At 42.4% G+C, this 21941-nt stretch overlaps 1 protein-coding gene across 1 annotated transcript in view; it reads left to right on the top strand.

Annotated features, from left to right (window-relative positions):
• The first annotated feature begins 769 nt into the window (after nt 1-769).
• LOC149322291 (dynein axonemal heavy chain 17-like) overlaps nt 770-21941 on the top strand; it is an 84811-nt gene continuing 63639 nt past the window's right edge. Inside the window, exons 1-17 of the mRNA XM_089525681.1 lie at nt 770-1108; nt 2193-2386; nt 3218-3410; nt 3655-3754; nt 3876-3961; nt 5906-6031; nt 7560-7715; nt 8976-9062; nt 9505-9672; nt 9901-10017; nt 11030-11298; nt 11452-11647; nt 13902-14048; nt 16063-16171; nt 17646-17749; nt 17920-18060; nt 21752-21895. Of these exons, the coding sequence (XP_089381807.1) occupies nt 770-1108; nt 2193-2386; nt 3218-3410; nt 3655-3754; nt 3876-3961; nt 5906-6031; nt 7560-7715; nt 8976-9062; nt 9505-9672; nt 9901-10017; nt 11030-11298; nt 11452-11647; nt 13902-14048; nt 16063-16171; nt 17646-17749; nt 17920-18060; nt 21752-21895 (2676 nt within the window). The remainder of the gene's footprint in view (nt 1109-2192; nt 2387-3217; nt 3411-3654; nt 3755-3875; nt 3962-5905; nt 6032-7559; nt 7716-8975; nt 9063-9504; nt 9673-9900; nt 10018-11029; nt 11299-11451; nt 11648-13901; nt 14049-16062; nt 16172-17645; nt 17750-17919; nt 18061-21751; nt 21896-21941) is intronic.

Below are 21941 nucleotides of genomic sequence, written 5' to 3'. Positions count from 1 at the left end.
CTTTTCCTATGGTTCTTTTAGGACAAAGTCCTTAGCCCTGTAGAGATGAAAGAATTGTGCATCATAGATATGTGGATGTGTGATAAGAGGGACCACTCCTATTCTTTTCAGCCCCTCTTGAAGTACATACCTGGATTTTAAGTTCAAAGCCTTCATTCATGATTGCATCTCAACGAGACAAATGTTTTCCTGACTTTTTGAAAAGAGCAGATCAAATGTTCAGCTGCTGTACATGCTCAGCTCATTGGAGGCTTGCATAATCGTGGGAGAGGTGGTAGCAGAGCCAGCCAACTTGGTCAATTAATTATATACATTTACATGAGCTGCAAAAAGCTTTCATTTAACTTACAGGTGGTGGAGGAGGAATCTTCCACTAAAAAAATTGGTTTTCAACCTGTGAATCTCCAGGTGTGTTTTGACTTCAGCTCCAAGGAGCCCCAGTCACCATAACCAGTGGGCAGAAATTTTGGGGACTGAACATCTGGGGGACCAAAACTTGAGAACCCTGATCTAAGCTAAACCTCAACCTCTTACCTCTATTCTGCTACAATTAATTCTGTACTAAGTAGTATATGAAAAAAGAAGACAGCATAGCATAGTAGAAAATACAGACAGGCTGCACAGGCAGTTCTGAAGCATGTTGGTAAGGATCTTCTATTCCAAACCCAAGAAGAAGAAAAGAGAGAGAGAGAGAGAGAGAGAGAGAGTCCTTCCACCTTACTATTTGCCTTATTTTGTTCACACAGTGATTAGGTATTGAAGATTCAAAATGACGACAGACAAACGACTGGACATGATAGAGAATTACTGCACCCTCTATCTCCGTGTTAAGCCTGACAAATGGTCCAAGTTTGCAACTAGCGATGATGTCCTCACCATGCTCAATGAGTTCTATGAAAAGCAAGATTTGACAGCCCTGGTGATCACTGTCCTCCCAACAGGACAACTAGTTCCTTGCATTGGCTTCCCAGCAACACTGAAGAATAAAGGGATTTATTTTGTAAAGAAGAAGCATGAAAACATTACCAAAGATAACTTCATGGATACGCTCCTTGTTGGTGATATCAGTCCTTCTCCTGTAGAGCAGATGATGGCTGTCATAGAGGAGGTGAGTTTGTACTATTAATTAATGATTATCATTACATTATACATCCTTCTTCAGTAACCAGAGAGTGTGGTGTTGAGGTTTGGCTTCATATACAAAAACATGGACAATGATGAATCTTGTTCCTGTTTTGGCTACAGCAGGACTCCTAATGTTGCACCAGCAATTCATGGTCTGAACTTGGGTTGGGATAGTTTATCCTGTAATTTGGGATAAGCCTTCCCACTTGGATGATGGGGTGCTCCTGCAATGTTACATGAAAACATGAAATTGCTGTGAAGTGAATGGGAAGACTTGTCTTTTTCCAGTGTTGTACCAAATCATTGTAGCTCATTTGCTACAGTTTTCAATTTGGAAATGGGAAAGTATAACTAACTAAGTCAGGAATAAAGAACTAACTGTAATTAGGGAATATAGTAGCTGTAGGTCAGGAGTAGGGCCCTTCAGACATTTTGGATGCCATATCCCATAATCCCTTACCATTGTTCATACTAAGTGGGACTAATGGAACTTAAAAGGAAAAACATCAAAAGGGCCAAAAGTTCTCAAGTTGTGCCCAAACCCTAACCTCATACTGTTGTTGTGAAGGTAGAATGCCTTCTGTGATGCTCCTTGCAGAAAGATTGACAGACTAAAATGGAATCTGTAAACTAAAACCTGCAGTTCCAGATAATTAAGGAACCCCTGAGCATCAAGCCTCTACTGCTGCACTACCTTAACTAGGATGCCTGGTGATTGTATTCTCCATAAATGACCATTAAACACATTTAGGAGGGCATGTCCATGCCACAGCATGTCCCAAGACATCCTAGAAACAGGTTGTGTGATCTACAACCCATCTCAAGTTTTATCTTTCATTATGAATGTGCTTGTGGGTGGTGATGTGGAAAGTTGCTTTGTACCTTATTAAAGAGGCACTCAATTCTCCCTGTGCTTCTTGAAATATTTGGATGGATGACATAAGCAACACTGTCCTCAGCAAGTATATTATTCCTTCTGTATAAAAATAATAATGGGGTCACCATAAATTGACAGGTAACCTGAAAGCACATACATGCACTGCAAGAAAACAATTCTCCCTCCCCAGGTGGTTTATTCCTTATTCCTGAAGACTGAAAATCTAGCAGGGTGGCCTCGAGTGGTAGCAGATGATGTGATACAGCAAGCCCACTGGCTGAAGAATGAGATGTTTGTGATGGGAGGAAAGATCAAAGGAAAAACACTGCTTCCTTTGCCAGAGCACATGGATACTGTGGACAGCACAACAGATGTATTTGAAGGGTGGGTGCTTTTAAATGGTCTCTGTGTCTGCTTTTCTTTTATATGGGCATATGCATTATAAGTGAGATACATCCATGTTCACTTAGGAGTTTATCACACGGTAGGAATTTCTCTTAATTTCAAATTAAAAGAAAGTGGGGCCAGAACGCATTCATGTGTATTCGCTAGTTCAGCGAATTTACATGAATTCGAATTGCATTCGAACTGACTTCACATAGCCTGAAAATAGCTTGCCATTGCCTGAAATTGCGTGTGATCACCTCTCACGCAATAACATGAAACCCCATGATTGCGTTCAGACTGACTTCCCATTGCCTGAAGTTGCATGTAGTAGTCTATCACACAATAACGTTAAACCCCATGATTGCATTCGGATTGCCATAGGATTATATTTCCAATTTGCCTTGTCTGATAACATCCCAAGTTTAAAAACCAAGCTACTCTAATGTTAGGTGGCTGTTATTTAAAAGGTTCAGGCAATGTATGTATGTATTTTGTATGCTGCCATAGGCTAGCATTCTATCCCTTTTCACTTGATAGTGTCCTGCCTGCATCACTCATGCAGCCTTTCCCCCTTTCCCATCAATCTCTCATTCATCCATCAGCTAAATACTTTCAGATGCTTGTGTGTATCTATGTCCTATCAAATATTATAATTTTTTTGTCTGCAGAAATCTTTGCCATTCTACCTACACTGGTTTTCTATATATGAACTGTAAGGAGGAAGAACTGGCTGTGTATTTAAAGGGTTGTGGTTGTGTTATTCTTTAGCTGTTATATTGGACATTAAACATTTATTTACATTTCACTATGTTCTTCTTGGATTTTCAGTCTGCCTTTAGCTGTGGACAGTTCACTCTTACACTCTATTGAAACCATCATAATTGACTGGTCTCATCAGATCCGAGATATCCTGAGCAAAGATTCTGCACAACCTCTCTTGGATGGTTTGAACCCATTACCCAGAGCAGAATTTGATTTCTGGTACAGTCGGCAGGCCAACCTGGAGTGTATAAATGGCCAGGTAAGCTGAAAGTCATCTCATGTTTGGCTGAATACCAGTCTATGACAAGGAAGGGGATTGTGTGGGCCTGCAGGTGTTGTTGAACTACAACTCCCATCAGCCCCAGCCAGAATATCCACTGGGGAGGGATGCTGGGAGTTGCATTCCAACAACACCTGGGAGAACAACAGGATTCTCAGTCCTACTCTATGGTGATGAAAAACAAATGAAAATACAGTGACATTTTTGTTTTGCTCTGTTCCAGTTGTATGCCCCTCAAGTTAAAAAGATTGCTGATATTTTGGAGAGAGCAAAGAGCTGTTACTGGCCAGCACTCACAAATGTTTTCAAGGATGTATCTGCAGGTATAGCTATATTTCTTAAAATATGAAATGACCTTTTGTGACATATGTGTCCATGGCTTTAAGAACTATTTGGTCAAGCCTTTTTTTAGTTCACTTACTCTGGGACTTTCCTTTGATGCAGGACTAAAGGAAGCCGAGGATATTAACCTGTATTTGCAACCACTAAAAGTTGTCTTGGAGGAAGCAGAACAAACTGAGTACCAGCAGGTATATAGAGGAAGGGAGAAGTAATGTGTGGAGCTTGAATTTGCATCATCTTTAAATTCTATGAGAATACTCTTCAATTTGCATTTTGGCACCTGTTTGGTTTAGTTTTCTTCTTCAGCTTTACCCTGATTTTTATATCAGCAGTTTATGCTCTATACTACAATCTGCTCCTGGTCTTACTTTTGCAGAGAGAATGGAGCTTCTTCATCTTCTGCTTCCAATTATGTAATCTGTTTAATTTCTGTATTGGCCACCAGAGTGATGTTCATTTATACAATCACCTATTTGTTTACTTGAAGAATATGTTTGAGATAAACAAACAGTTGACCTTGCAAAATTCAGTGTGTCACTCTCCTGCTTTGTTTATTGATTCTAGGCCAAATTTTCCTACAATCTTTGATTCTACTCTTGTTTCCTACTTTTGCATTCCATTCACCTATGATTAACAAGTCCTATTTTGGTGTGTGATCAATTTCCTTCTGGACTTCAGCACGTAATCTTTCAGCCGCCTCCTCCTCTTCCTCCTCTGTAGTTGGAGCATAAGGGTTATATTGATGGGTTTTCCCTGAACTCTTATTGATGTCATTCAGTCAGACTTTGTATTACATCCTTTGAATGCTTTTGTCACATCTCTCCTCACTATTAATGCCACCTCATTTCTTCTTGGATTTTCATTTATTGAGGAAAATGCTATGATTATCTGACTCAAAATAGCCCATTCCTTTCCACTTTAGCCCTTCACTCCAAATACGGCAATATTTATATGTTTCATTTCTTGTTTTACTGTGTATATCTTCCCCTGATCTGTGCTTCTCACATTCTGTGTTCCTATAATGTGTTTTGTGCAGCTTCAGACTTTCCTTTCAGCTCTGAGCACATCTGAATGTCCTTTTGGCTTGAGTCCAATTGTGTCCTTAGTCACAGCATTACTTGTACTTATCCTCTGCTGTACTACAGCAGCTTGTTGAGTGCCTTCCAACCTGAGAGTCTCATCTTCTGGTGCTGTCTCTTGTTTCATTTGGTTTGCCTCATCATAGAGTTTTCACATTCAAAATAGGTGTATAGCTAGCTTGGATACCATTGCCATAGTCTCTGAGAGATCCTCCACCAGTGTCACCACCCCCCCCCCCATGAACGGTGCTGCCCTATAGCAGTAGCTGTTTGGCACTTTTAGTTGGCTCTTCAGCAAAAGCATGTCTGACATAAGAGACCTTACCAGCAGCACTGCTGCCATCAGTATTGCCTCTTGCCTCACATGAGTATGCAGTCACAAAAAGGCAGTGTCATAGTGGGACTTTGGTGTGTACGCTGGATCAAAATCCTCCACCCTACTTCACAATAGGTCAAATTATATATTGCATTAACAGTGCCTGATATTTGGACTCTCTCTTTTTCAAAATCAGTACATGGACAGGGCCACAGTCCTAACCAGAACTCTAGTACAGGGAAACAAAGGTTAATTCTTTCCTCCCTGGGACATTTTCTAACTGTAATCTACCTCCTCCCAGCTGCTATTGCTACTAACAGTGCTATTTATTGTAGTGTCCACTTCTTTAATGCATGGTTAAAGCTATGTGGAGCCCATTTGGCTCAGTTAACAGTTTCTATACTACCTGAAAATGTTAATGAAATCTATGAGACTATAAGCCAGGCACATACTCAGTCCTCTTGCTTCAGACTAAATTCTTTCTTTGAAAGCTCAGTGGTTCTAGAAATGAGAATGCTTGGGGCTGGGTTTGTGCTCCTCATCTCTGCACCCCTGCCTTCACTGAAATAGTTATCAAAGGGTTTGTTTTCTCTAGTCTAAGAAAATTAGATGTTCAGTTTTTGAGGTAAGCATTTCTGAAATAATAATGGTGATTGACAGGTTGATAACTACATAAATTATCTTAAACATGTGCAGTTTACTTTCCTAAAACCTTTGCTCTTTTTATATCCACCCAGCTGCCTACATTTATCAACAGCGTCATGTATACTGTGTGCTTGGTCTGGGCCAATTCTGAATACTACAACATTCCATCCCGGGTCATTGTGATTTTGCAAGAGATCTGCAATCTCTTCATTGAAATGGTACTATTCTCTGGAAATCAAGTTCTTAACTGCCATTGTTTTGTTTTTCATAGCTTTCAAATACAGATTCAGTCCTATTTCTTTTGCAGATGCTGAAGAGCTTTTGACAGTAAGAAGGGGCGGGAACCAAAAGTAAAAACAGGGTGTATTTCACCATTGTCAGCTCTGGTATGGAGCTAATATATAATGCAGAATTGGAAGGACAGTGCCAGAAGAAATAGAGAGAAATTAGTATAATTTTAATGCAAGTCTAACAGATGTGTACATTGAATTAAACTATGGTTATGCTTTGGTGCTTGCACTTCTCCAACTATCTGATCCAAAGGTGTTTTCAAGTGTTTATACTGAAGAAAAGGACACACAAACTTGCATATATTAGGAAAAATAGCATGCAACAATGTATTATGTAGGGAAAAAATCTTGCAAAAATGTACATATCCAAGTTTGAAAAATGAATATATTAGGAGAAAAGTGCATGAAAATGCAAAAAGGCAAATTGATGGAAAAGTGGAATGGGACAAACTTAAGATTAGAAAAAGGGAAAAAAAACACATTGCCCCCCGCCACCTACTTCACCTTGCATTGCCCATCTAAGTGAAAAAGGATTGTGAAGCTGACCCTGGACACACTTGCTCTTTCCACTGCCCAACACTGAGAATTTACCATTAAGAAGCATAGAAATTTGAACAGAAGTGGCCCACACATTGCCTGTACTTGCCATTCTTACTACTTTCTTATAGTTCAGTCTTAAATCACTGAGGCCAGTAGGATGTTTGGCCACTACTCTATTGGGAACAGGATTGCTACTCACTGACATTTTTATTTCTGCAATTGAAGTAGGAGAAGTGAGGAGTCAGCAATAATAAGCTTGGGTTTGCTTCCTAGCAACAGAACATCTGTATTTGTAGGTAATGAATTACATTATTACAGTCTTCTGTAACCATTCCTCAAGCTCCTATCTGTATGAGATTTGGAAAGAGTTTGTCTTATTACTAGTCAAGTACCATAGGAGACAGAGAACTTGAAGAGGGATCTTGTAGCACATTTGAGACCACAAGATCTCTTGGCATACTGTTTTTCCAGACTTATAGGTATATGTCTTTGAATTCTAGGAGCGTGAAGATTGAGACATTTTGAAGGGGAAGCATTCCATTTAGTGGGGAAAAGTTTGAATTCCTCTGGATAATCCACATAAGAGTAGAGCCATTCAATTTATATATGTGTTGATTCACTATTCAACAGTTGATTCAGTAGGTCTGTTCTAGAAAGGATTGCCAATAGTATCCATGCTGATATTTTCATGTTTATTGTGTTTATGTGTGAAAAGGGCCACAAATAGCAACAATGTCTAAAAGCATGATGAAACAATCCTCTTTTGGCATCCCAATAGCTACCAGGAGCAATTCAGCTATCAATAAAAGTGTCTTACACAACCAAAATGTCATGAAATCCCATCTTTAAAGTCTGGTTCCTTGTGGCTTGTGCATGTATCTAAGCATCTTCTTTGATCTCCTTCTTTTCTATTTAGACACGTAACTTTCTGTGTCCTGAGGAAGTGATGAAAGGCCTGCAAGGAGAAATTGAGGAAGTGTTGTCAGGGATTAAGCTGGGAATCTCTGTGATAGAGAAACTCTACAAGACCTATGAGATTTGCTGCACAGATATGATGCCAGCTTTTTTTAAGGTTGGTCACTGGTACCAGGAGATTTTGACAACTCTTAGACAAAGAGTTACTCAGAGCTTCACAGTGCAACTTGTTCTAGATAACTAAGGGCCAAAACAGTTGACCCAAAGGGAGTGCTCCCATGTGCTCTAGCTGCAATCGCTCTGGGACTGTGGTAATCACACAGCCTGCTCCCAAAGCAGGCCAGGGCTATGGTCCCAAATAGGGTTCTGGCAGGAGCTGATTAAATATTCTCCTTTTGGTGGTGGCTTCGGGCCCCCTTAGGCTGTCTCAAAGTAGCTTCCAGCCACATTGGGCATGCATCATCTAAAGACCATGCTCCCAAAGCAGCCGGAATTCGCTTTATTTGACCTGTCTGTTTCATGCCTAAGTCATCTCAGTTCATGTGAACAAATAATTCTGTTAACTGCTTTGTGTTGGTTTTTTTTACAGTTTGGGATAGTTGTTCTGTGTTTCAGTAGGTAATATGAATAACTGTTAACTAATTGTAGTGCTGTTTTCTGTATTCAGAAGTTGGACTGGCTTACATAACATAGGTTACTTCCATAAGGAAGTTCATTCTACTAAAATATATATCTTATCCTACAGAACAGCCCCCCTTTCCCATAATGATCTCCTTCTTCCACATAGGGCAGCAGTATTTTAACTCCCTATCCACAGTAAGCAGGACTAAGCAAAGCAGTCCTGTGTATATCCTTCCTAGTTCTAGTCTGCCTTGTTTTAGGACACAGACCCATCAGCAATCATTGGAAGCTATGTGTGGCCAGGTCTGCATAAGGAATCCTTATTTTTCTGTGGGTTTTCTGGGCTGTGTGTTTGTGTTCTGGAAGAATTTATTCCTGATGTTTTGCCTGCAACTGTGGCTGGCATCTTCACAGGGTGGGATTGAGGGGGGGGGCTTGTTAAACAGGATGTTCCAACAAATTTTTCTGAAAGACATAACAGCCCTGTTTGAACATTGCCTCACCACAACCTACTTCCAGTGTGACAATGAATTCTATGAGCAGAGGGATGGGATAGCCATGGGAAGCCCTTTGAGCCCCGTGAAAGCAAACTTTTACATGGAACACTTCAAACGGCAAGCCCTAGAAACAGTACCAAAAAAGCCCCCCTCCCCCCAAGATGTCTGCCACAATTGTAGGCAAAATGTCAAGAATAAATTCTTCCAGAACATGGCCACACAGCCTAAAAATCCCCCAGAAAACTATGAATGCCAGCTGTGAAAGCCTTCGACTTCACAGTCTTTATTTTTATCTGCAGGAAAAAGAGCCACTCTTCTGGGAATTCCCTTCTACTCTTGTCTTTACTAGAATGAATTCATTTTTCCACAGACTGAAGACAATAGAGGTGAGAATAGAAGAGTTCATCTGAAGTACAAAACAGTCATAGTCACAGGAGATTTGACAGTGCAGTCATATATTATTTGTAGCCATATAGAGCTAGATACATTGATGTAGATGTAGACCTATATGTTTAACTTATAAAATATAAGCTGAAGTCTGCAGGTTGCTGTTAAGAATAAAAACTAAGTTTTAAGATGATGATCTATTGTTGATGCCTGCCTATTTGAAAGGGTTGATATTAAACAAAATTACTTTTTATGACCAATGGCTCATAAAATAGAGACAATGGGAATGTAAATGTTGGAGTGTCTTGTAAAACTGCCTTCTTTTTTTCTGGTGATCATCTCTCTTCAGGGTCTAGGGTTTTTTTTGGTGGTGGTCTTACTTTTGCGCAAAGGAGTAAGCCTGCAATTAACTGTGTGTATGTGCTGTGTGTGTTTTTAAAGGAATTGTACATGACAGCAATTGAATTCCTCAAACTGGAAAAAATTGAGCTGGGTGGTGTGAGAGGCAATATCCTTGGGAGCCTGGTGGTCCAGATTTATGAGGAGGTTCTTGAATATGTGAAAGTGTTTGCTGAATGCAAATATGACCCTTTAGATCCAGCAGATGAGGTTAGTATTTTCTTGATGGCACACATGTAGACTGGCTTAATGTAGACCAGGAAAACCTGGTGTGTACTAGTCACTATATCAACAAATGATATTCCTTTAAGATAAATTGGCCTAGCTCATCCTCTGCCTCACTGTACTTATTGAATAAACTTTTTAAAATTAGGCAATATAGTATATGGGAGAATTAATTCATTCTGTTGTTGTTGTTGTTGTTGTTGTTGTAAAAAGCAATTTGAGGAAGATTTTGCAGACTTCCAAATCAAAATTCAGGATTTGGATAGACGTTTGGCCACCATCTTCTATCAAGGATTTACTGACTGTTCCAGTTTTGAATCTGCTGTCAAGGTACATTTTCCCATGAAGGAGCTTGCATGTTCCTTATCCAGGAACTACGTAGGCCCCATACAGACAGGCCAAAATAAAGCTGCTTCGGGTCACTCTGGAGGTATGCTATTTAAATGATGCATGTGTACTAAGAATCCGGAAGCCATGCCAAAGCCAAGATCTAGTCCTAAGGACTGGAGCACAGCTTTGGCGCAACTTCCGGACTCTTAGTATGCATGCATCATTTAAACAGCATACCTCCAAAGTGACTCAAAGCAGCGTTAGTTTGGCCTGTCTTTATGGAGCCTACGTTATCTTTAGCTGCAGAACAGTAACAATAGTTTGAATCCCTATATGTGGAGAGGCCTTCTATCTCTAGCTATCATGGAAGAACCATCCAACTCTACTTCATAATTAGGGGGAAAGATGTCTTAATTTCCAAATAATTAGAAAAAAATGACATTGGCCTGATATTACTGACATATATAATCTAGAACTTTCTGTTTCAAAAATCAGAGAGAAATCTTTAATGACTTTACAAAAGGACCTGAAATATTATCAGATCACGCTGTCATTTCATTGCCCTAGGGATTCCAGAAAACACCACAGATCTTTTTGACAATCCAAGTCAAACTCTGAAAAACAAGGGGTCTCTCCATTTAGTGATAACCATAATCAGGATTTGGACAGCCCATTTCATCAGAACATTTATGTCAAATAAGACAGGTTAATATTTAAGGTGCCAGAAAACTCATTTTTGATGCAACAGACTAATTGGACTACTGGGCCTACTTCTAGAAAATTAGAAGCTGTTGGGGGAGGAGATAAAAGATGCACAGGCTTGGAAGGGAATCCCAGAGGAGGAGGGAGGAGAGAAGGAGAGAGAGAACACTTTGTTGCTGGTGCATTCGTTTAGCATAATTCAAAACAAATTTAGCAAATATTTCTTGAATATATCTTTCATAGAAAGTATTTATTTTTGTTTTTTGATGATCTAATAGGTGTTTTTTTTGCTGCAATATTTGTTGTCTAGCAAATCCATATGTTTGCATCTCTGTTGGAGCGTCCATTGATTAAGGCAGATGTAGCTCCACACTATGCAGCGCTTTTGGAGATGTTCAATGTTGATTTGGACAAGGCAAAGATTCTGTATGATGCACAAATATCTGCCACAAAAGTTGGAGACCATGTACCTCCTATAAGCAAAAACATGCCACCTGTTGCTGGGCAACTGAAATGGGCATGGGAACTCCAGGAAAGATTACAAATCCCAAGGAAAGACTTGCGTGGCATTGATCACCCGTAAGTAACATTCAGTCTGATATCTGGCATTAGAGAATGCCTAGTCATCACCACCAGTACTGTATTCTCCAAAGTAATGTTCAAGTTTTCTCATGTTAATTTAGTGCCATTTGCCATATGACAGTGGGGATTTTCTTTTTTTGTAACCTGTAGCATTATGGTCAGTTCTGAAGCCAAGCTGATCTATGGAAAATATGATGAGATGATACGTCTTCTGCAAGGTTATCGTGAGCAGATTTATGAAGAGTGGATTAAGCGAGTTGACCAAGACTGTCAGTTCAATCTAGAGCAGCCATTGATCCAGAGAGATCCAAAGACAAATCTTATTAGTGTGAACTTCAGCAAAGAGGTTTGAGAATAAAATACCAACATATTAGCATGTTGCATCAATTTCAGGGACAATTTACCTGGATACATCCTCACCAGAAATTTTGAACTATGATACGTATCACCCATCTTCTCCCTTCCCACTCAGAAAGTCAGTAGAAATGCTCAGGGCAGCTGCAGAGTTTCAGTCCAAAGTAAAGATTCTGATATATTAGATTTACTGTAAAAACATGGAGTGGACTATTCAGCATAGGAATGCCTGTGGGTTTATTCAACAGTAAATGCCCCAGCCTGCTATTGCAAGTGCCAGACTGGGGTATTAACTGTCCACAAGCAAGGAAGAGCTCTAACTATGCTGTTTCTACCAGCTTGTTTGGTTATGAGTAGGGTTGCCATACCTGAGGACCTCCAAATCGGGACAAATGTAGGACAAGGTTTGAAAATGTAGGACTTTTTTTTAAAATTTCCTGGCCAGGAAATAAAAAAAAAAGGTCCTACATTTTCAAACCTTGTCCTCCTCCTCCTCCTCCCGGCTTGGGAGAAAGCCTCGGCCTGCTCCCAGGCCAGGAAGGGGCGTGGGGGCTGCTTCGCATCATGGCAATCGCCACGGTGCCAAGCGGCCTCCTCCTCCTCCCGGCCTGGGAGAAAGCCTACGCCTGCTCCCAGGCCGGGAAGGGGCGTGGGGGCCGCTTGGCATCGCGGCGATCGCTGCGGTGCCAAGCGGCCTCCTCCTCCTCCCCGGCCTCGTGGAGGCCTTGGAGGACCCCGCGATTGCGCACCCGCCTCCAAGGCCTCGCTGGGGCCTGGGAGGGAGCGTCTCTGTGGCCGGAGCTCCGATCGCGGAGAGCGCTCCCAGGCCTCAGTGAGGCCTTGGAGGACCCCGCAGCGCACGCGGGGGCGTAGGTGGCCGCGGGTGGTGCCGTCCCGGTCTTGGTGCCAAACCAGACCGGGACGGCACCGCCCAAAGCGGGATTGTCCCGCCTACAAGCGGGATATGGCATCCCTAGTTATGAGGAAACATCCAGCTTGATTTTTTAAGCAGCAGAAGCTGTTCCAGGATGGAAACCTGGGACCCTCTGGATTTTTCTGAAATTTTTATGACAGTTGGAGCCCACAGCTGCCCCAGCCTTCATCTGCTTCTCTGCATTTCACTTGTGCTTATGCTGAGTTATTCGTGTGGGGCAATGATGACAAATGCAAGCTACTGCAGTCTGATAACACATGATAGAAAGGAGAGTACATAGCTCATTGGCAGAGCACAGGGACCCCAGAATAGTATGGGGGCAGTGGCAGTCCTCCCAAAATGATCTGGTAAAATTGGACCACCAAGTCTCCTATGTAATTGAGCCTCGTCAGGAATTATCAGTCAGAAGCGTACTAAATGATCAAGGATTAAGAGCTATTAAGACAATTTTTGTTGCTGAGCCCTCCCAAGAATAATAAAGCCTGTCTGCGATTTATCCCATGGGAGTAAGCCATACTGATCACATGGAGGTCACTTACAAGTACACAATGTGTATTTTACGCCTTCATCATAATGGATAAGAAAAGTACCTTGACCACTTCCTTGCAAAAAGGTGAAATTAACTACCTGCCAGCATTGGGGCCCCTCACCTTAAAAGCAATTCTGAGGTCCCCGTCAGAGCATGTGGTTCATACAGAGGCAATCACAGTTTCCGAATGCATCTGGGAAATCCTTTCATCTGAAAACTGGAATTTCTGCTACCAGTGCATATAGGCAATAGGCACTGATGGATCAATGAGCCAATGGGCAGTGATCTGAGTCTGCCTATAGAAGGAAGTTTCATGGGACTGCAGTACAAGATAGGTGGAGCAGCAGGCATGTATTCAGACTTTGTCACAGAGGGGCAGTGTTAAAAATACTTTCTCCACTGTGTGCCAGCAGAAGTCGGTGGCTCCAATGTTGGTAAGTTGTGAATCCATTTGAAGTTTTAGTTCAAAGAACCTACCCAAGGTGCTGAATAAACGTTATCCCCCAAATAGGTGCATCCCTTTGGATGGCTCCTTTAACATTTGGATTAAAACCCAGAACAGATTCACCATCCCGCTGACACTGGAGCCATCATCCTTCACTGTCATGGTTCCCATTCTGATCCTCCATCTTTTGCCATTTAAAGTTTGAAAAACAAGCACTTATTGCTGAAATAGTGTTTTGATGTAATGTGTCACTTGTTAGGATTGACATCACACCATGAGTTCAGTTCTTTTCAGCTTTTGGAAGGGCATTTGTTTATCACTGCTGTATCATTATGCAGCTTGTTGCTGTTCTCCGTGAAGTCAAATACCTGAACTTTCAGCAGCAGAAAGAAATTCCAGACAGTGCTGGAAGTCTCTTCTCTCAAAATGAAACTTTCCGGAGGTTTGTGGACAACTTGGACCTCATTGTTGGCTGGTACAATAAGGTATTTATCAGGAAACAATGAGAGGTGATGAATTTTCTTTCTCTCCCTTTTGTTAGTTTCTTCATTATTTCAGGAATAAGAAGAATGTGGCCTGTGGGGCCCCTGGGTGTTTCCTTCCTTCCTTTCTTTCTTCCTTCCTTCCTTCCTCTTGGTGGCCTGAGGAATTCTCCAACAAGCCTTCAGATTTTGGCTGTTTTGATGCCAAAACATCCAAAAAAGAAAGGCAAATCCCATTCCAAAATACCACCACTGCCGAAAAATGGCCCAAAATACCTGTGACAAAAGGGGAAATGATGTCATGTCACTTCCAGTTTCATGGTTTGGTTTTTTGCTTTGTTATGTTATGGGGGTGTACTGCCTCCAAGGATTTGGGTGTGGGAATTAGCCTCTGATTTATATTTTGCCTTTCTTCCAAGGAATTCAAGGTGGCATACATGGTTCTCCACTTCCAACATGAGAGCTGGAGGAAAAACATCCAGTAAAAATGATGGCTATGTGGGAATTTGAGTCTGGGTCTCCATAGCCCTACTCCTACTTTACCACTCTTATCTTACCACTTGATCAAGTAATGGTAGTAGAATATCATATGAAATCACTTTCTTAAAATTAAAGGTTCAAGATAGGATATGATTTCTGTGCAATTTGTATAGATAATAAGGCATTTTCTCTATTCCTATTCCTATGTCAATGTTTAATGTGTCTAAATCACAAGCTGGCAAGCCTTTGAAATGATGTTTTGAAGGGTGGAATTGTGCCCAAGGCTTAGGATGCATCTAAATTGTAGAGATAAGTACATTTTGACACCATGTTAAGTACTGTAGCCCCACTGTATGGAATTGTGGGATCTGTAGTTTTACAAGGTCTGTAGCTTTCTCTCCCAGAGTGCTGGTGCCTCACAAAACTACAAAACCCAGGATTCTGTAAGATAGAACCATGGCTGTTAAAGTGGTGTCAAACTGCATTATTTCTACCGTATAGATACAATATATCCAGGAAAAGACCCCCAGAGGAGCGGTTGAGGCTGAACCAGCTGAGCCACCTTGATTATTCCGAGGTGGCCACTCAGAGGAATCGGAGGAATCAGGGCCTGAGTTCCTGGCTCCTTTCCTCCCTCTCTTCCTCCACCCCCTGCCACCTTCCTCCTCCTCCTCTACCTTTCCTGACCTCTGGGGCTGAAGCGTGGCCAGAGTAAGGAGGCCCTAGGCTGGCTTGCAAGGGAGCCAGCAGGGGAAGGAGGAGGAGAGGGAGATGGAGCACTGCCACCGTTGTCCCTGGCATGGACGTAGAGGGTCCCTCAGAGGGTTCCAGTGGAGCAGCAGCGAAATGAGGGGCACACCGGAGGGCAGCCCATCTGGAGGAGGTGGAGGAGGAGCCACCAGGGCCCAAGCCTTCCCATCATGCCACCAGCCTTTTGTCTGTTTTAAGTGTGCCTTGCCATGGGATTTTCTTGGCAAGGTTTGTTCAGGAATTTGCCTTTTCTTTCCTCCTCCTCCTCCTTCTCCTCCTCTTCTTCTTTCTATGTCAGCTGTCTGTCATGGATCACAGCAGCCCCAAAGCCAGGTCCCAAAAAGCAAGATCCTGCTCAGGGCTTGTGAATGTGAATCAGATCCCTTGTTCACACTCCCCTGAATTGACCCCCCCCCCAAAAAAAAACCCTCCACTGAATTGATTTTTTCCAAGAGAATTACCCAAAACCTAATGTTTTTTTAAAAAGGCTTTTTTTAAATTTGTCTCGCTTTAACACAAATCCAGCTGAACACAGTCATGTCTGAAACGGTTCACAGTGGGAACCACACACACATATAAATCGATCAGGAAATAAATTTATTCTCTAGTGGGAATGAGCCCTTAGTCTACCTAATCTCATCCTAATCAAAAGCCATTCAGTCCAGCACAAACTGTTTTGTTCAGGGTGGGACTGAGGTGAGAGATACAACATTCCTGATATTATGCTCTTTCTACAATTCCTCAAAATAAGCCATGTATGAACCCTAAGAAAATTGCTTCTTTTTAGATCAAACTGACAATTTTGCCAGTAGAACTTCCACTGGTCAAGACTGAGCTAGAAGAAATTGATGTTGGCCTACAGAAAGCTGAGACAAATCTGTTCTGGAGCAATGAAGGTACAGATGTTTATAATTTCTCTGTTGTGAACCACAGTCCCCTTTCATTAGAGAACAAAAGGCCAAAATGCTCAACACTAGTGTTTGAGTCCATCCGTCATCATACTAAATGACCAAAAAACTACAACTCTTAAAGTTGACCTGATATACTGGGGGTTGATCCATCTTTCATCTATTAATGCCCAAAAATATTATGACATGGTTTATGAACATCACAAAACTATACCATCATCAAGTAGACATACAAGCATCAGGACACTAACTGAAATCTCAAAGAAGCTTATCTGGGTGTGGAGATAACTGTCATGGAAAGTGGCATTGAAGGAGGAGAAAGTTTGACATTTTGTATGTGGGGGGTGTAGTTTCAGAGTTGCTATCCCACACCCCTTGCCACCTATTTCCAGGGAACTCTGGCTCATCCTGAAGAAACCATAGTTCCAAACATTCGTTTCCCTGTCAGTACAGGAATCCACAGCTTCAGCATTCTTGACAGGTAGCCATCAAACCTCTCGTTAAAAACTTGCAGTGAAGGAGAATTCACCACTTTGCAAGGTAGTCTCGCCCACTGTCAAATAGGTCTTGCCATAGGAAAGTTATTAATGTTTATTTAGAAACTCCTTTCTTATCATTGAACCCTCCATCTTGGATCTTGTACAGAAACTCTTAAAGGTTAATATAGTTGAAGATCTCCTTCAACTGTTACCCAAAATGCCAGGGTCCAGAGAGGGCACTGGCAATCAATATTTAATAAGGGAATTTTATTAGCTCAATTAGAGCAGCTGAGAGGGCTTGGCAACTCAAAACAGGGATCAAGCTTGTGTATACTGATTTCGAGAAACAGAACGTCAGAATGCAAGATCCAAATGTGGTTTTATTTGTAAAAGAGAATTGCCACTCACAGAAAAGCATACACACACACACAAGAACTAACAATATAAAAGGTGGTAGAAGATAGCGACTTTAAGGTTTGCAGAAGGTAATAATGTACCAGTTCCAGAAGTGAAGGTTCCAGTCAGGGGATTCTGTTGAGTGAAATGGCTCAGCAGCTGCCAGCAATGCTGAGGAGTCAAGCAAGAGAAGGGAAATTGTCAATGACTGGACAATCAATGCAGATTTCTCTGTACAATGGAATTGCTCCTCCAGAGGGGAGTATACTTTGACATTTGTTCTTTTTGCTAACACCAGGTCTATCACCCACCATCATACCTATCAGTGAAGGGATTCTAGTCCTGATTGATATATCCTGGCTATATGCTCTTGAGCTTCCTTAATGCTGAGCCAGTTAAATCACCTTATATGGCCACCTTCCTTATATGGCGTGGCTAGTTTCCTACACTGGGGTGACCTCTTGACTACTTGCCTGAAACATCCCTTTTGATATCAATTTCATATTAGCACAGAGGAGGTGTGCGGAGGGTTAGACCTTGGGGTAACACAAGTTAATGTATGTTTCCTAATTCTTCTCCTCCACTAGGTGTTATGGACTATATTCAAGATATGCGAAATGTCTTATATGATTTAGAGACAAGGATTCAGAAAGCTAAGTTAAATGTGGAGAATATCGGGCAGCTAATGCAGGTGAGTAACTTGTGAAAAATTATTTATCCTAAATATCTACTCATGAGGCACTTCAAAGAGGGAAAAAAAGTGTTCTCTTGATATGTTTTTAGTTTTGCTCTTCTGCACATGAGCTTTATTTCCCAAGAGGTATAGCAGGAAATTTTCCTTTTATCTGATTCTTCTTAAAGGAATGGTCAGCTAGTCCTTTGTTTGAAAGAAAAGACAATAAGGAGACAGCACTCCTTGACCTGGATGGAAGACCAACATATTTAAACAAACGTTATGCAGCAGTCAAGGATGCTGGACAAAAGATTCACGCTATGGTTGAGGTAAGAGACTTGCATCACTTAGGCCCAAAACAGACAGGCCAAATAAAGCAACTTCCAGCTGCTTCAGATATTTAGTGTTTACATGACTCATGTCCCCGAAGTGTCTGGAAGGCCACACGGAGGCTGCAAGAGCTGGCCCAAAATGCAGCAGAGAAAATCCACTCCTGCCAGCAGCCCATTTGGGACTCCTGTGGCAGCCCGCTTCAGGAGTGGGCCATCTGGTCATGGCAGTCCTGGTCCAGTTGAGACCAGAGCAGCCTCTGGCCACTCCTTATTGCCAGTCTGCTTCACCCCATAGAAACAGGAATACTTTTTAGCATTCCTTCAATAATATGAGAAGCTGTTTAGGCTAATTCAGACTATAAATCCATCTATCTTGATATTGCCTATACCAGTGATAGCAAACCTTTTTGTGACTGAATGCCCAAACTCAGTGGCATTCCCACAGCGGATGTCACCCAATGCCAGTGGGACAGGACTTCTGCTTTCTGGGAGGCAGGACTTCCAGGGGCAGGACTTCCAGGGGAAAAACACAAGACACACTTTCTCAGCCTCAGGCTAGCAATAGCAAACCCCCCTCTGATGAAACTTGCCAAGAAAACTCCATGATAGTTTCACCTTAGGGTCCCCATAAGTCAGAAACGACTTGAAGGCATCACACCACAAGTCATGCTCTCTCAGCCTCCAAGGATGGCAATGGACATCCCCCTCTGATAAAGCTTGCTCCATGATAGTTTCACCTTAGGGTTGCCAGGAACTGGCACTCAGAAGGATGCTCTGGCCCCTAAGTTGGAAACAACTTGGAGGCACACAACAACAACAACAAGCATAATAATGCACAGAAGGCACAGCACAATAATAAGAACAAAGAGAGCCAGTGGTTTGAGCATGTGACTCTGGAGACCAGGGCTCGAATCTCAGCTTGGCCATGAAACCCAATGGGAGCCCTTGGGCAAGTCACACTCTCTCAGCCTCAAAGGAAGGCAATAGCAAAAAATCTGCTCTGAAGAAATCTTGCCAAGAAAACTCCATAATAGATTTGCCTTAAGGTTGCCATAAATTGGAAATGACTTGGAGGCACACAACAACAAGCATAATAAAGCACAGAAGGCACAGCACAATAACAAGAACAAAGAAAGCCATCAGTTTGAGTGTGCAACTTTGGAGGCCAGGGCTGGAATCCCAGCTCGGCCATGAAACCCACTGGGAGACCTTGGGCAAGTCACACTCTTTCAACCTCAGAGAAAGGCAATGGAAAACTTTCTCTGAAGAAAACTAGCCAAGAAAACCCCATGGATGGCCTGATTACACCTCATAAAACTACAGTTCCCAGAATTCCATAGCATAGCAAGGTGTGGGTCTTACAGCTGGGAGGGGCAGACCTTCCACCCAGAAGGGGGTCAGCCTTCCACCCAGAATGTCTGTGCACCATCCCTCTTTGTCACGGCTCAGTTTTCCTCAGGAGAATCGAGCTGCGTGAAGGAACCAGGCCAGCTGCGCGCACCTCCCAGCCCTCCCTTGCCGTGGCCCGATTCTCCCAAAGCAAACTGACCCAGGACAAGGAGCCAGGCCAAGCGTTTGCACTCCCCACCCTCTGCCCCTACTTACTGTGGCTGCCATGTGCTAGTGAGGGAACACATGCCACAGGTTTGCCACCAGGGGCCAACACTGACTGACAATGACTTGGTGTAATTTCAGGCAGAGAACTTACCTATGTATGACATGTGTTACATCACTAAAGCACACCCATTCCTTTATACCATGTGTGGCCCATGGTCTTCAAGTGAACCCCAGCTCCCCAAACATTTTTAAAAGGTCATTTTTTTGCCCAAATGAGGTGAATTTTTACCATATTTTGGGGGCCATCTGGGCCATTTAAAGCCCAGGAAAGACCTTTTTAAAACTGGAAGTAAACCAGAAGTGACTTCTAGTAACTTCCTGTTTTGAAAAAAAATGCCACTTCTGGTCATAATACGACCTGGGGAGGGTTTAAAGACATAATGAAAATGTCCCCACTGTCCTATTTGGGGAGTATTTGTTGGAGCATTAAATGGTGGAGGAGTGTGACCTCCCCAAAGTCTCCAATGGGATAATGTGGCCCCTTAACCCCCCACAGTTGCCCACACCTGCTTTATTTTTTGTGGGTAATTTTCTGAGCTACTTTGCATTTTGCATATTGACTGGAACTGTGGTTTAACAGCAGGCATTCCAGTTTGTTTGTAGTCAAGCTCACCCTAATCCAGGTTTGGGCAAAGTCCAGTCCTTATACCTTATATATCCCCCTACAAGCTGTTTAGCAGCTCTTAACCCATACAGACTTGCCCAGACTGCCTTTTTTCTCACTGCAAAAGAGTACACTGCCTTTTCTGAAACTTTCAGGAGAGGCAATTTACCTTGCAAATAGGCTGTTGGAAGCACTACCCCTTCCAAACTAGTTCCCAGATCCTGGCCCCTCTTCTTCAGTCTTCGAGGTGAGAGAGAAGAATCTCAGTGTGTATATTGGAAAGTTTGTATATCCTTACCTTTCCCTTATTTGCTAGATTTTGTCTGTCTTATTTGAATGGCATACTTTTTGGAATTGTGGTTGAGTCTTAATGTATCAAACCTAGTGACATCACCAGAGCCTGCCTTCTGTGACATCAAAAGTAGCTATCCCTAGATCTCAGGTTTTGGCACTGAAATATCAGGACCTATCATAGGCCCAAAACAGATGACTCTAAAGCACTGGGTTGGGGCCGCGGCAACTGCATGCCATGCCCCAAACCGAATGTTTTACTGGCTCAAAAAGGAGCGGCAGAAAGCCACTCCTTTTTGAGCTGGCAAAAAGCCGGCTTTTCCGCCTCTGCCGCACCTTTGCGGTGCTCCTGTGGCATGCGACATCTAAACTCCATGCTGCCGGAATGCCACAAAGCTGCCCATTGTGTGGTTGGGTGGGCAGCTTCACGGTGGCTTCCTGCCAGCTTGGGGGTGTGCGTATTCTAAACAACATGCTCCCAAGCCGCCGAGAAGCTGCCACAAAGAGGCTGTCTATTTTGCCCCATAGTTCTGGCCTGGCAACCCTATAAACCACCAAGCCACTCTCCACCCCCACCCCGCTGATACTTTGGATAGTCTGTGCAGCATCTGGAGGAGCAGAGTAGCAGAAAAATGGTTTATGACCCATGCTGGTTGTCCTCCCCTGCCCCATATGAAAGACTCAGAGGGAGTTTTTCTTAGCCAGAAGGAAGAAAAGGAGCAAGTCCAGTTAATCACAGGTGTTGTATTGCCTGTGTTGTATACAAATGGATAGATAATTATTTTTGCATAATGTTGCTTTGAGTTTGGAAATGTTGAGGATAGCATTTCCCAGGACTCTGGAGCTAGCATGACCACTGGAAGTTGTAGTCCCCCAAACTATTATTTTTTTTCATGTTCTGGTCTTACTCCACTAATCCTTTGGTTCACACAAGTGACAAAATGCATCAATACTCATCATCTCTTTGAGTTCTTGGCTATCCTTAGGATAGTTCCATGTCAGATCATTATTCCAACCAAAACTTCCATTTCTTGGTGGTTTTTGTCATTAATGGTTGAATTGATCAAGTATTCTCTGTGTGAACCTTCTACTATTAAGGCATTTGTGATTAACCAAAGAATATTGGCTAGCCTCAGGCCATTGCTTATTATCATTAATTACTTGTTCTATTTGCAGGAAAATGCAGAACTGTTCAAGGCCAGTAAGGAAACAGCAATGTGGTCTAATTACGTGGAATACATAGATGACATTGTTTTGGATGGCTACTTTAAGTTTGTCCGCAAATCCCTGCAGTTTCTACTCAGCAACATGTCGGTTGAGGTATCTTGGTGAAGTTTCTTAGGGTTTTTTAAATTACTGTTTTCTC

Source organism: Sceloporus occidentalis, unplaced genomic scaffold (assembly GCF_023333645.1).
Source record: "Sceloporus occidentalis isolate IW3139 unplaced genomic scaffold, rSceOcc1.0.p SCAF_1, whole genome shotgun sequence".
Taxonomy (NCBI): Eukaryota; Metazoa; Chordata; class Lepidosauria; order Squamata; family Phrynosomatidae; genus Sceloporus; species Sceloporus occidentalis.
This window is presented reverse-complemented; position numbering and strand designations above follow the sequence as displayed.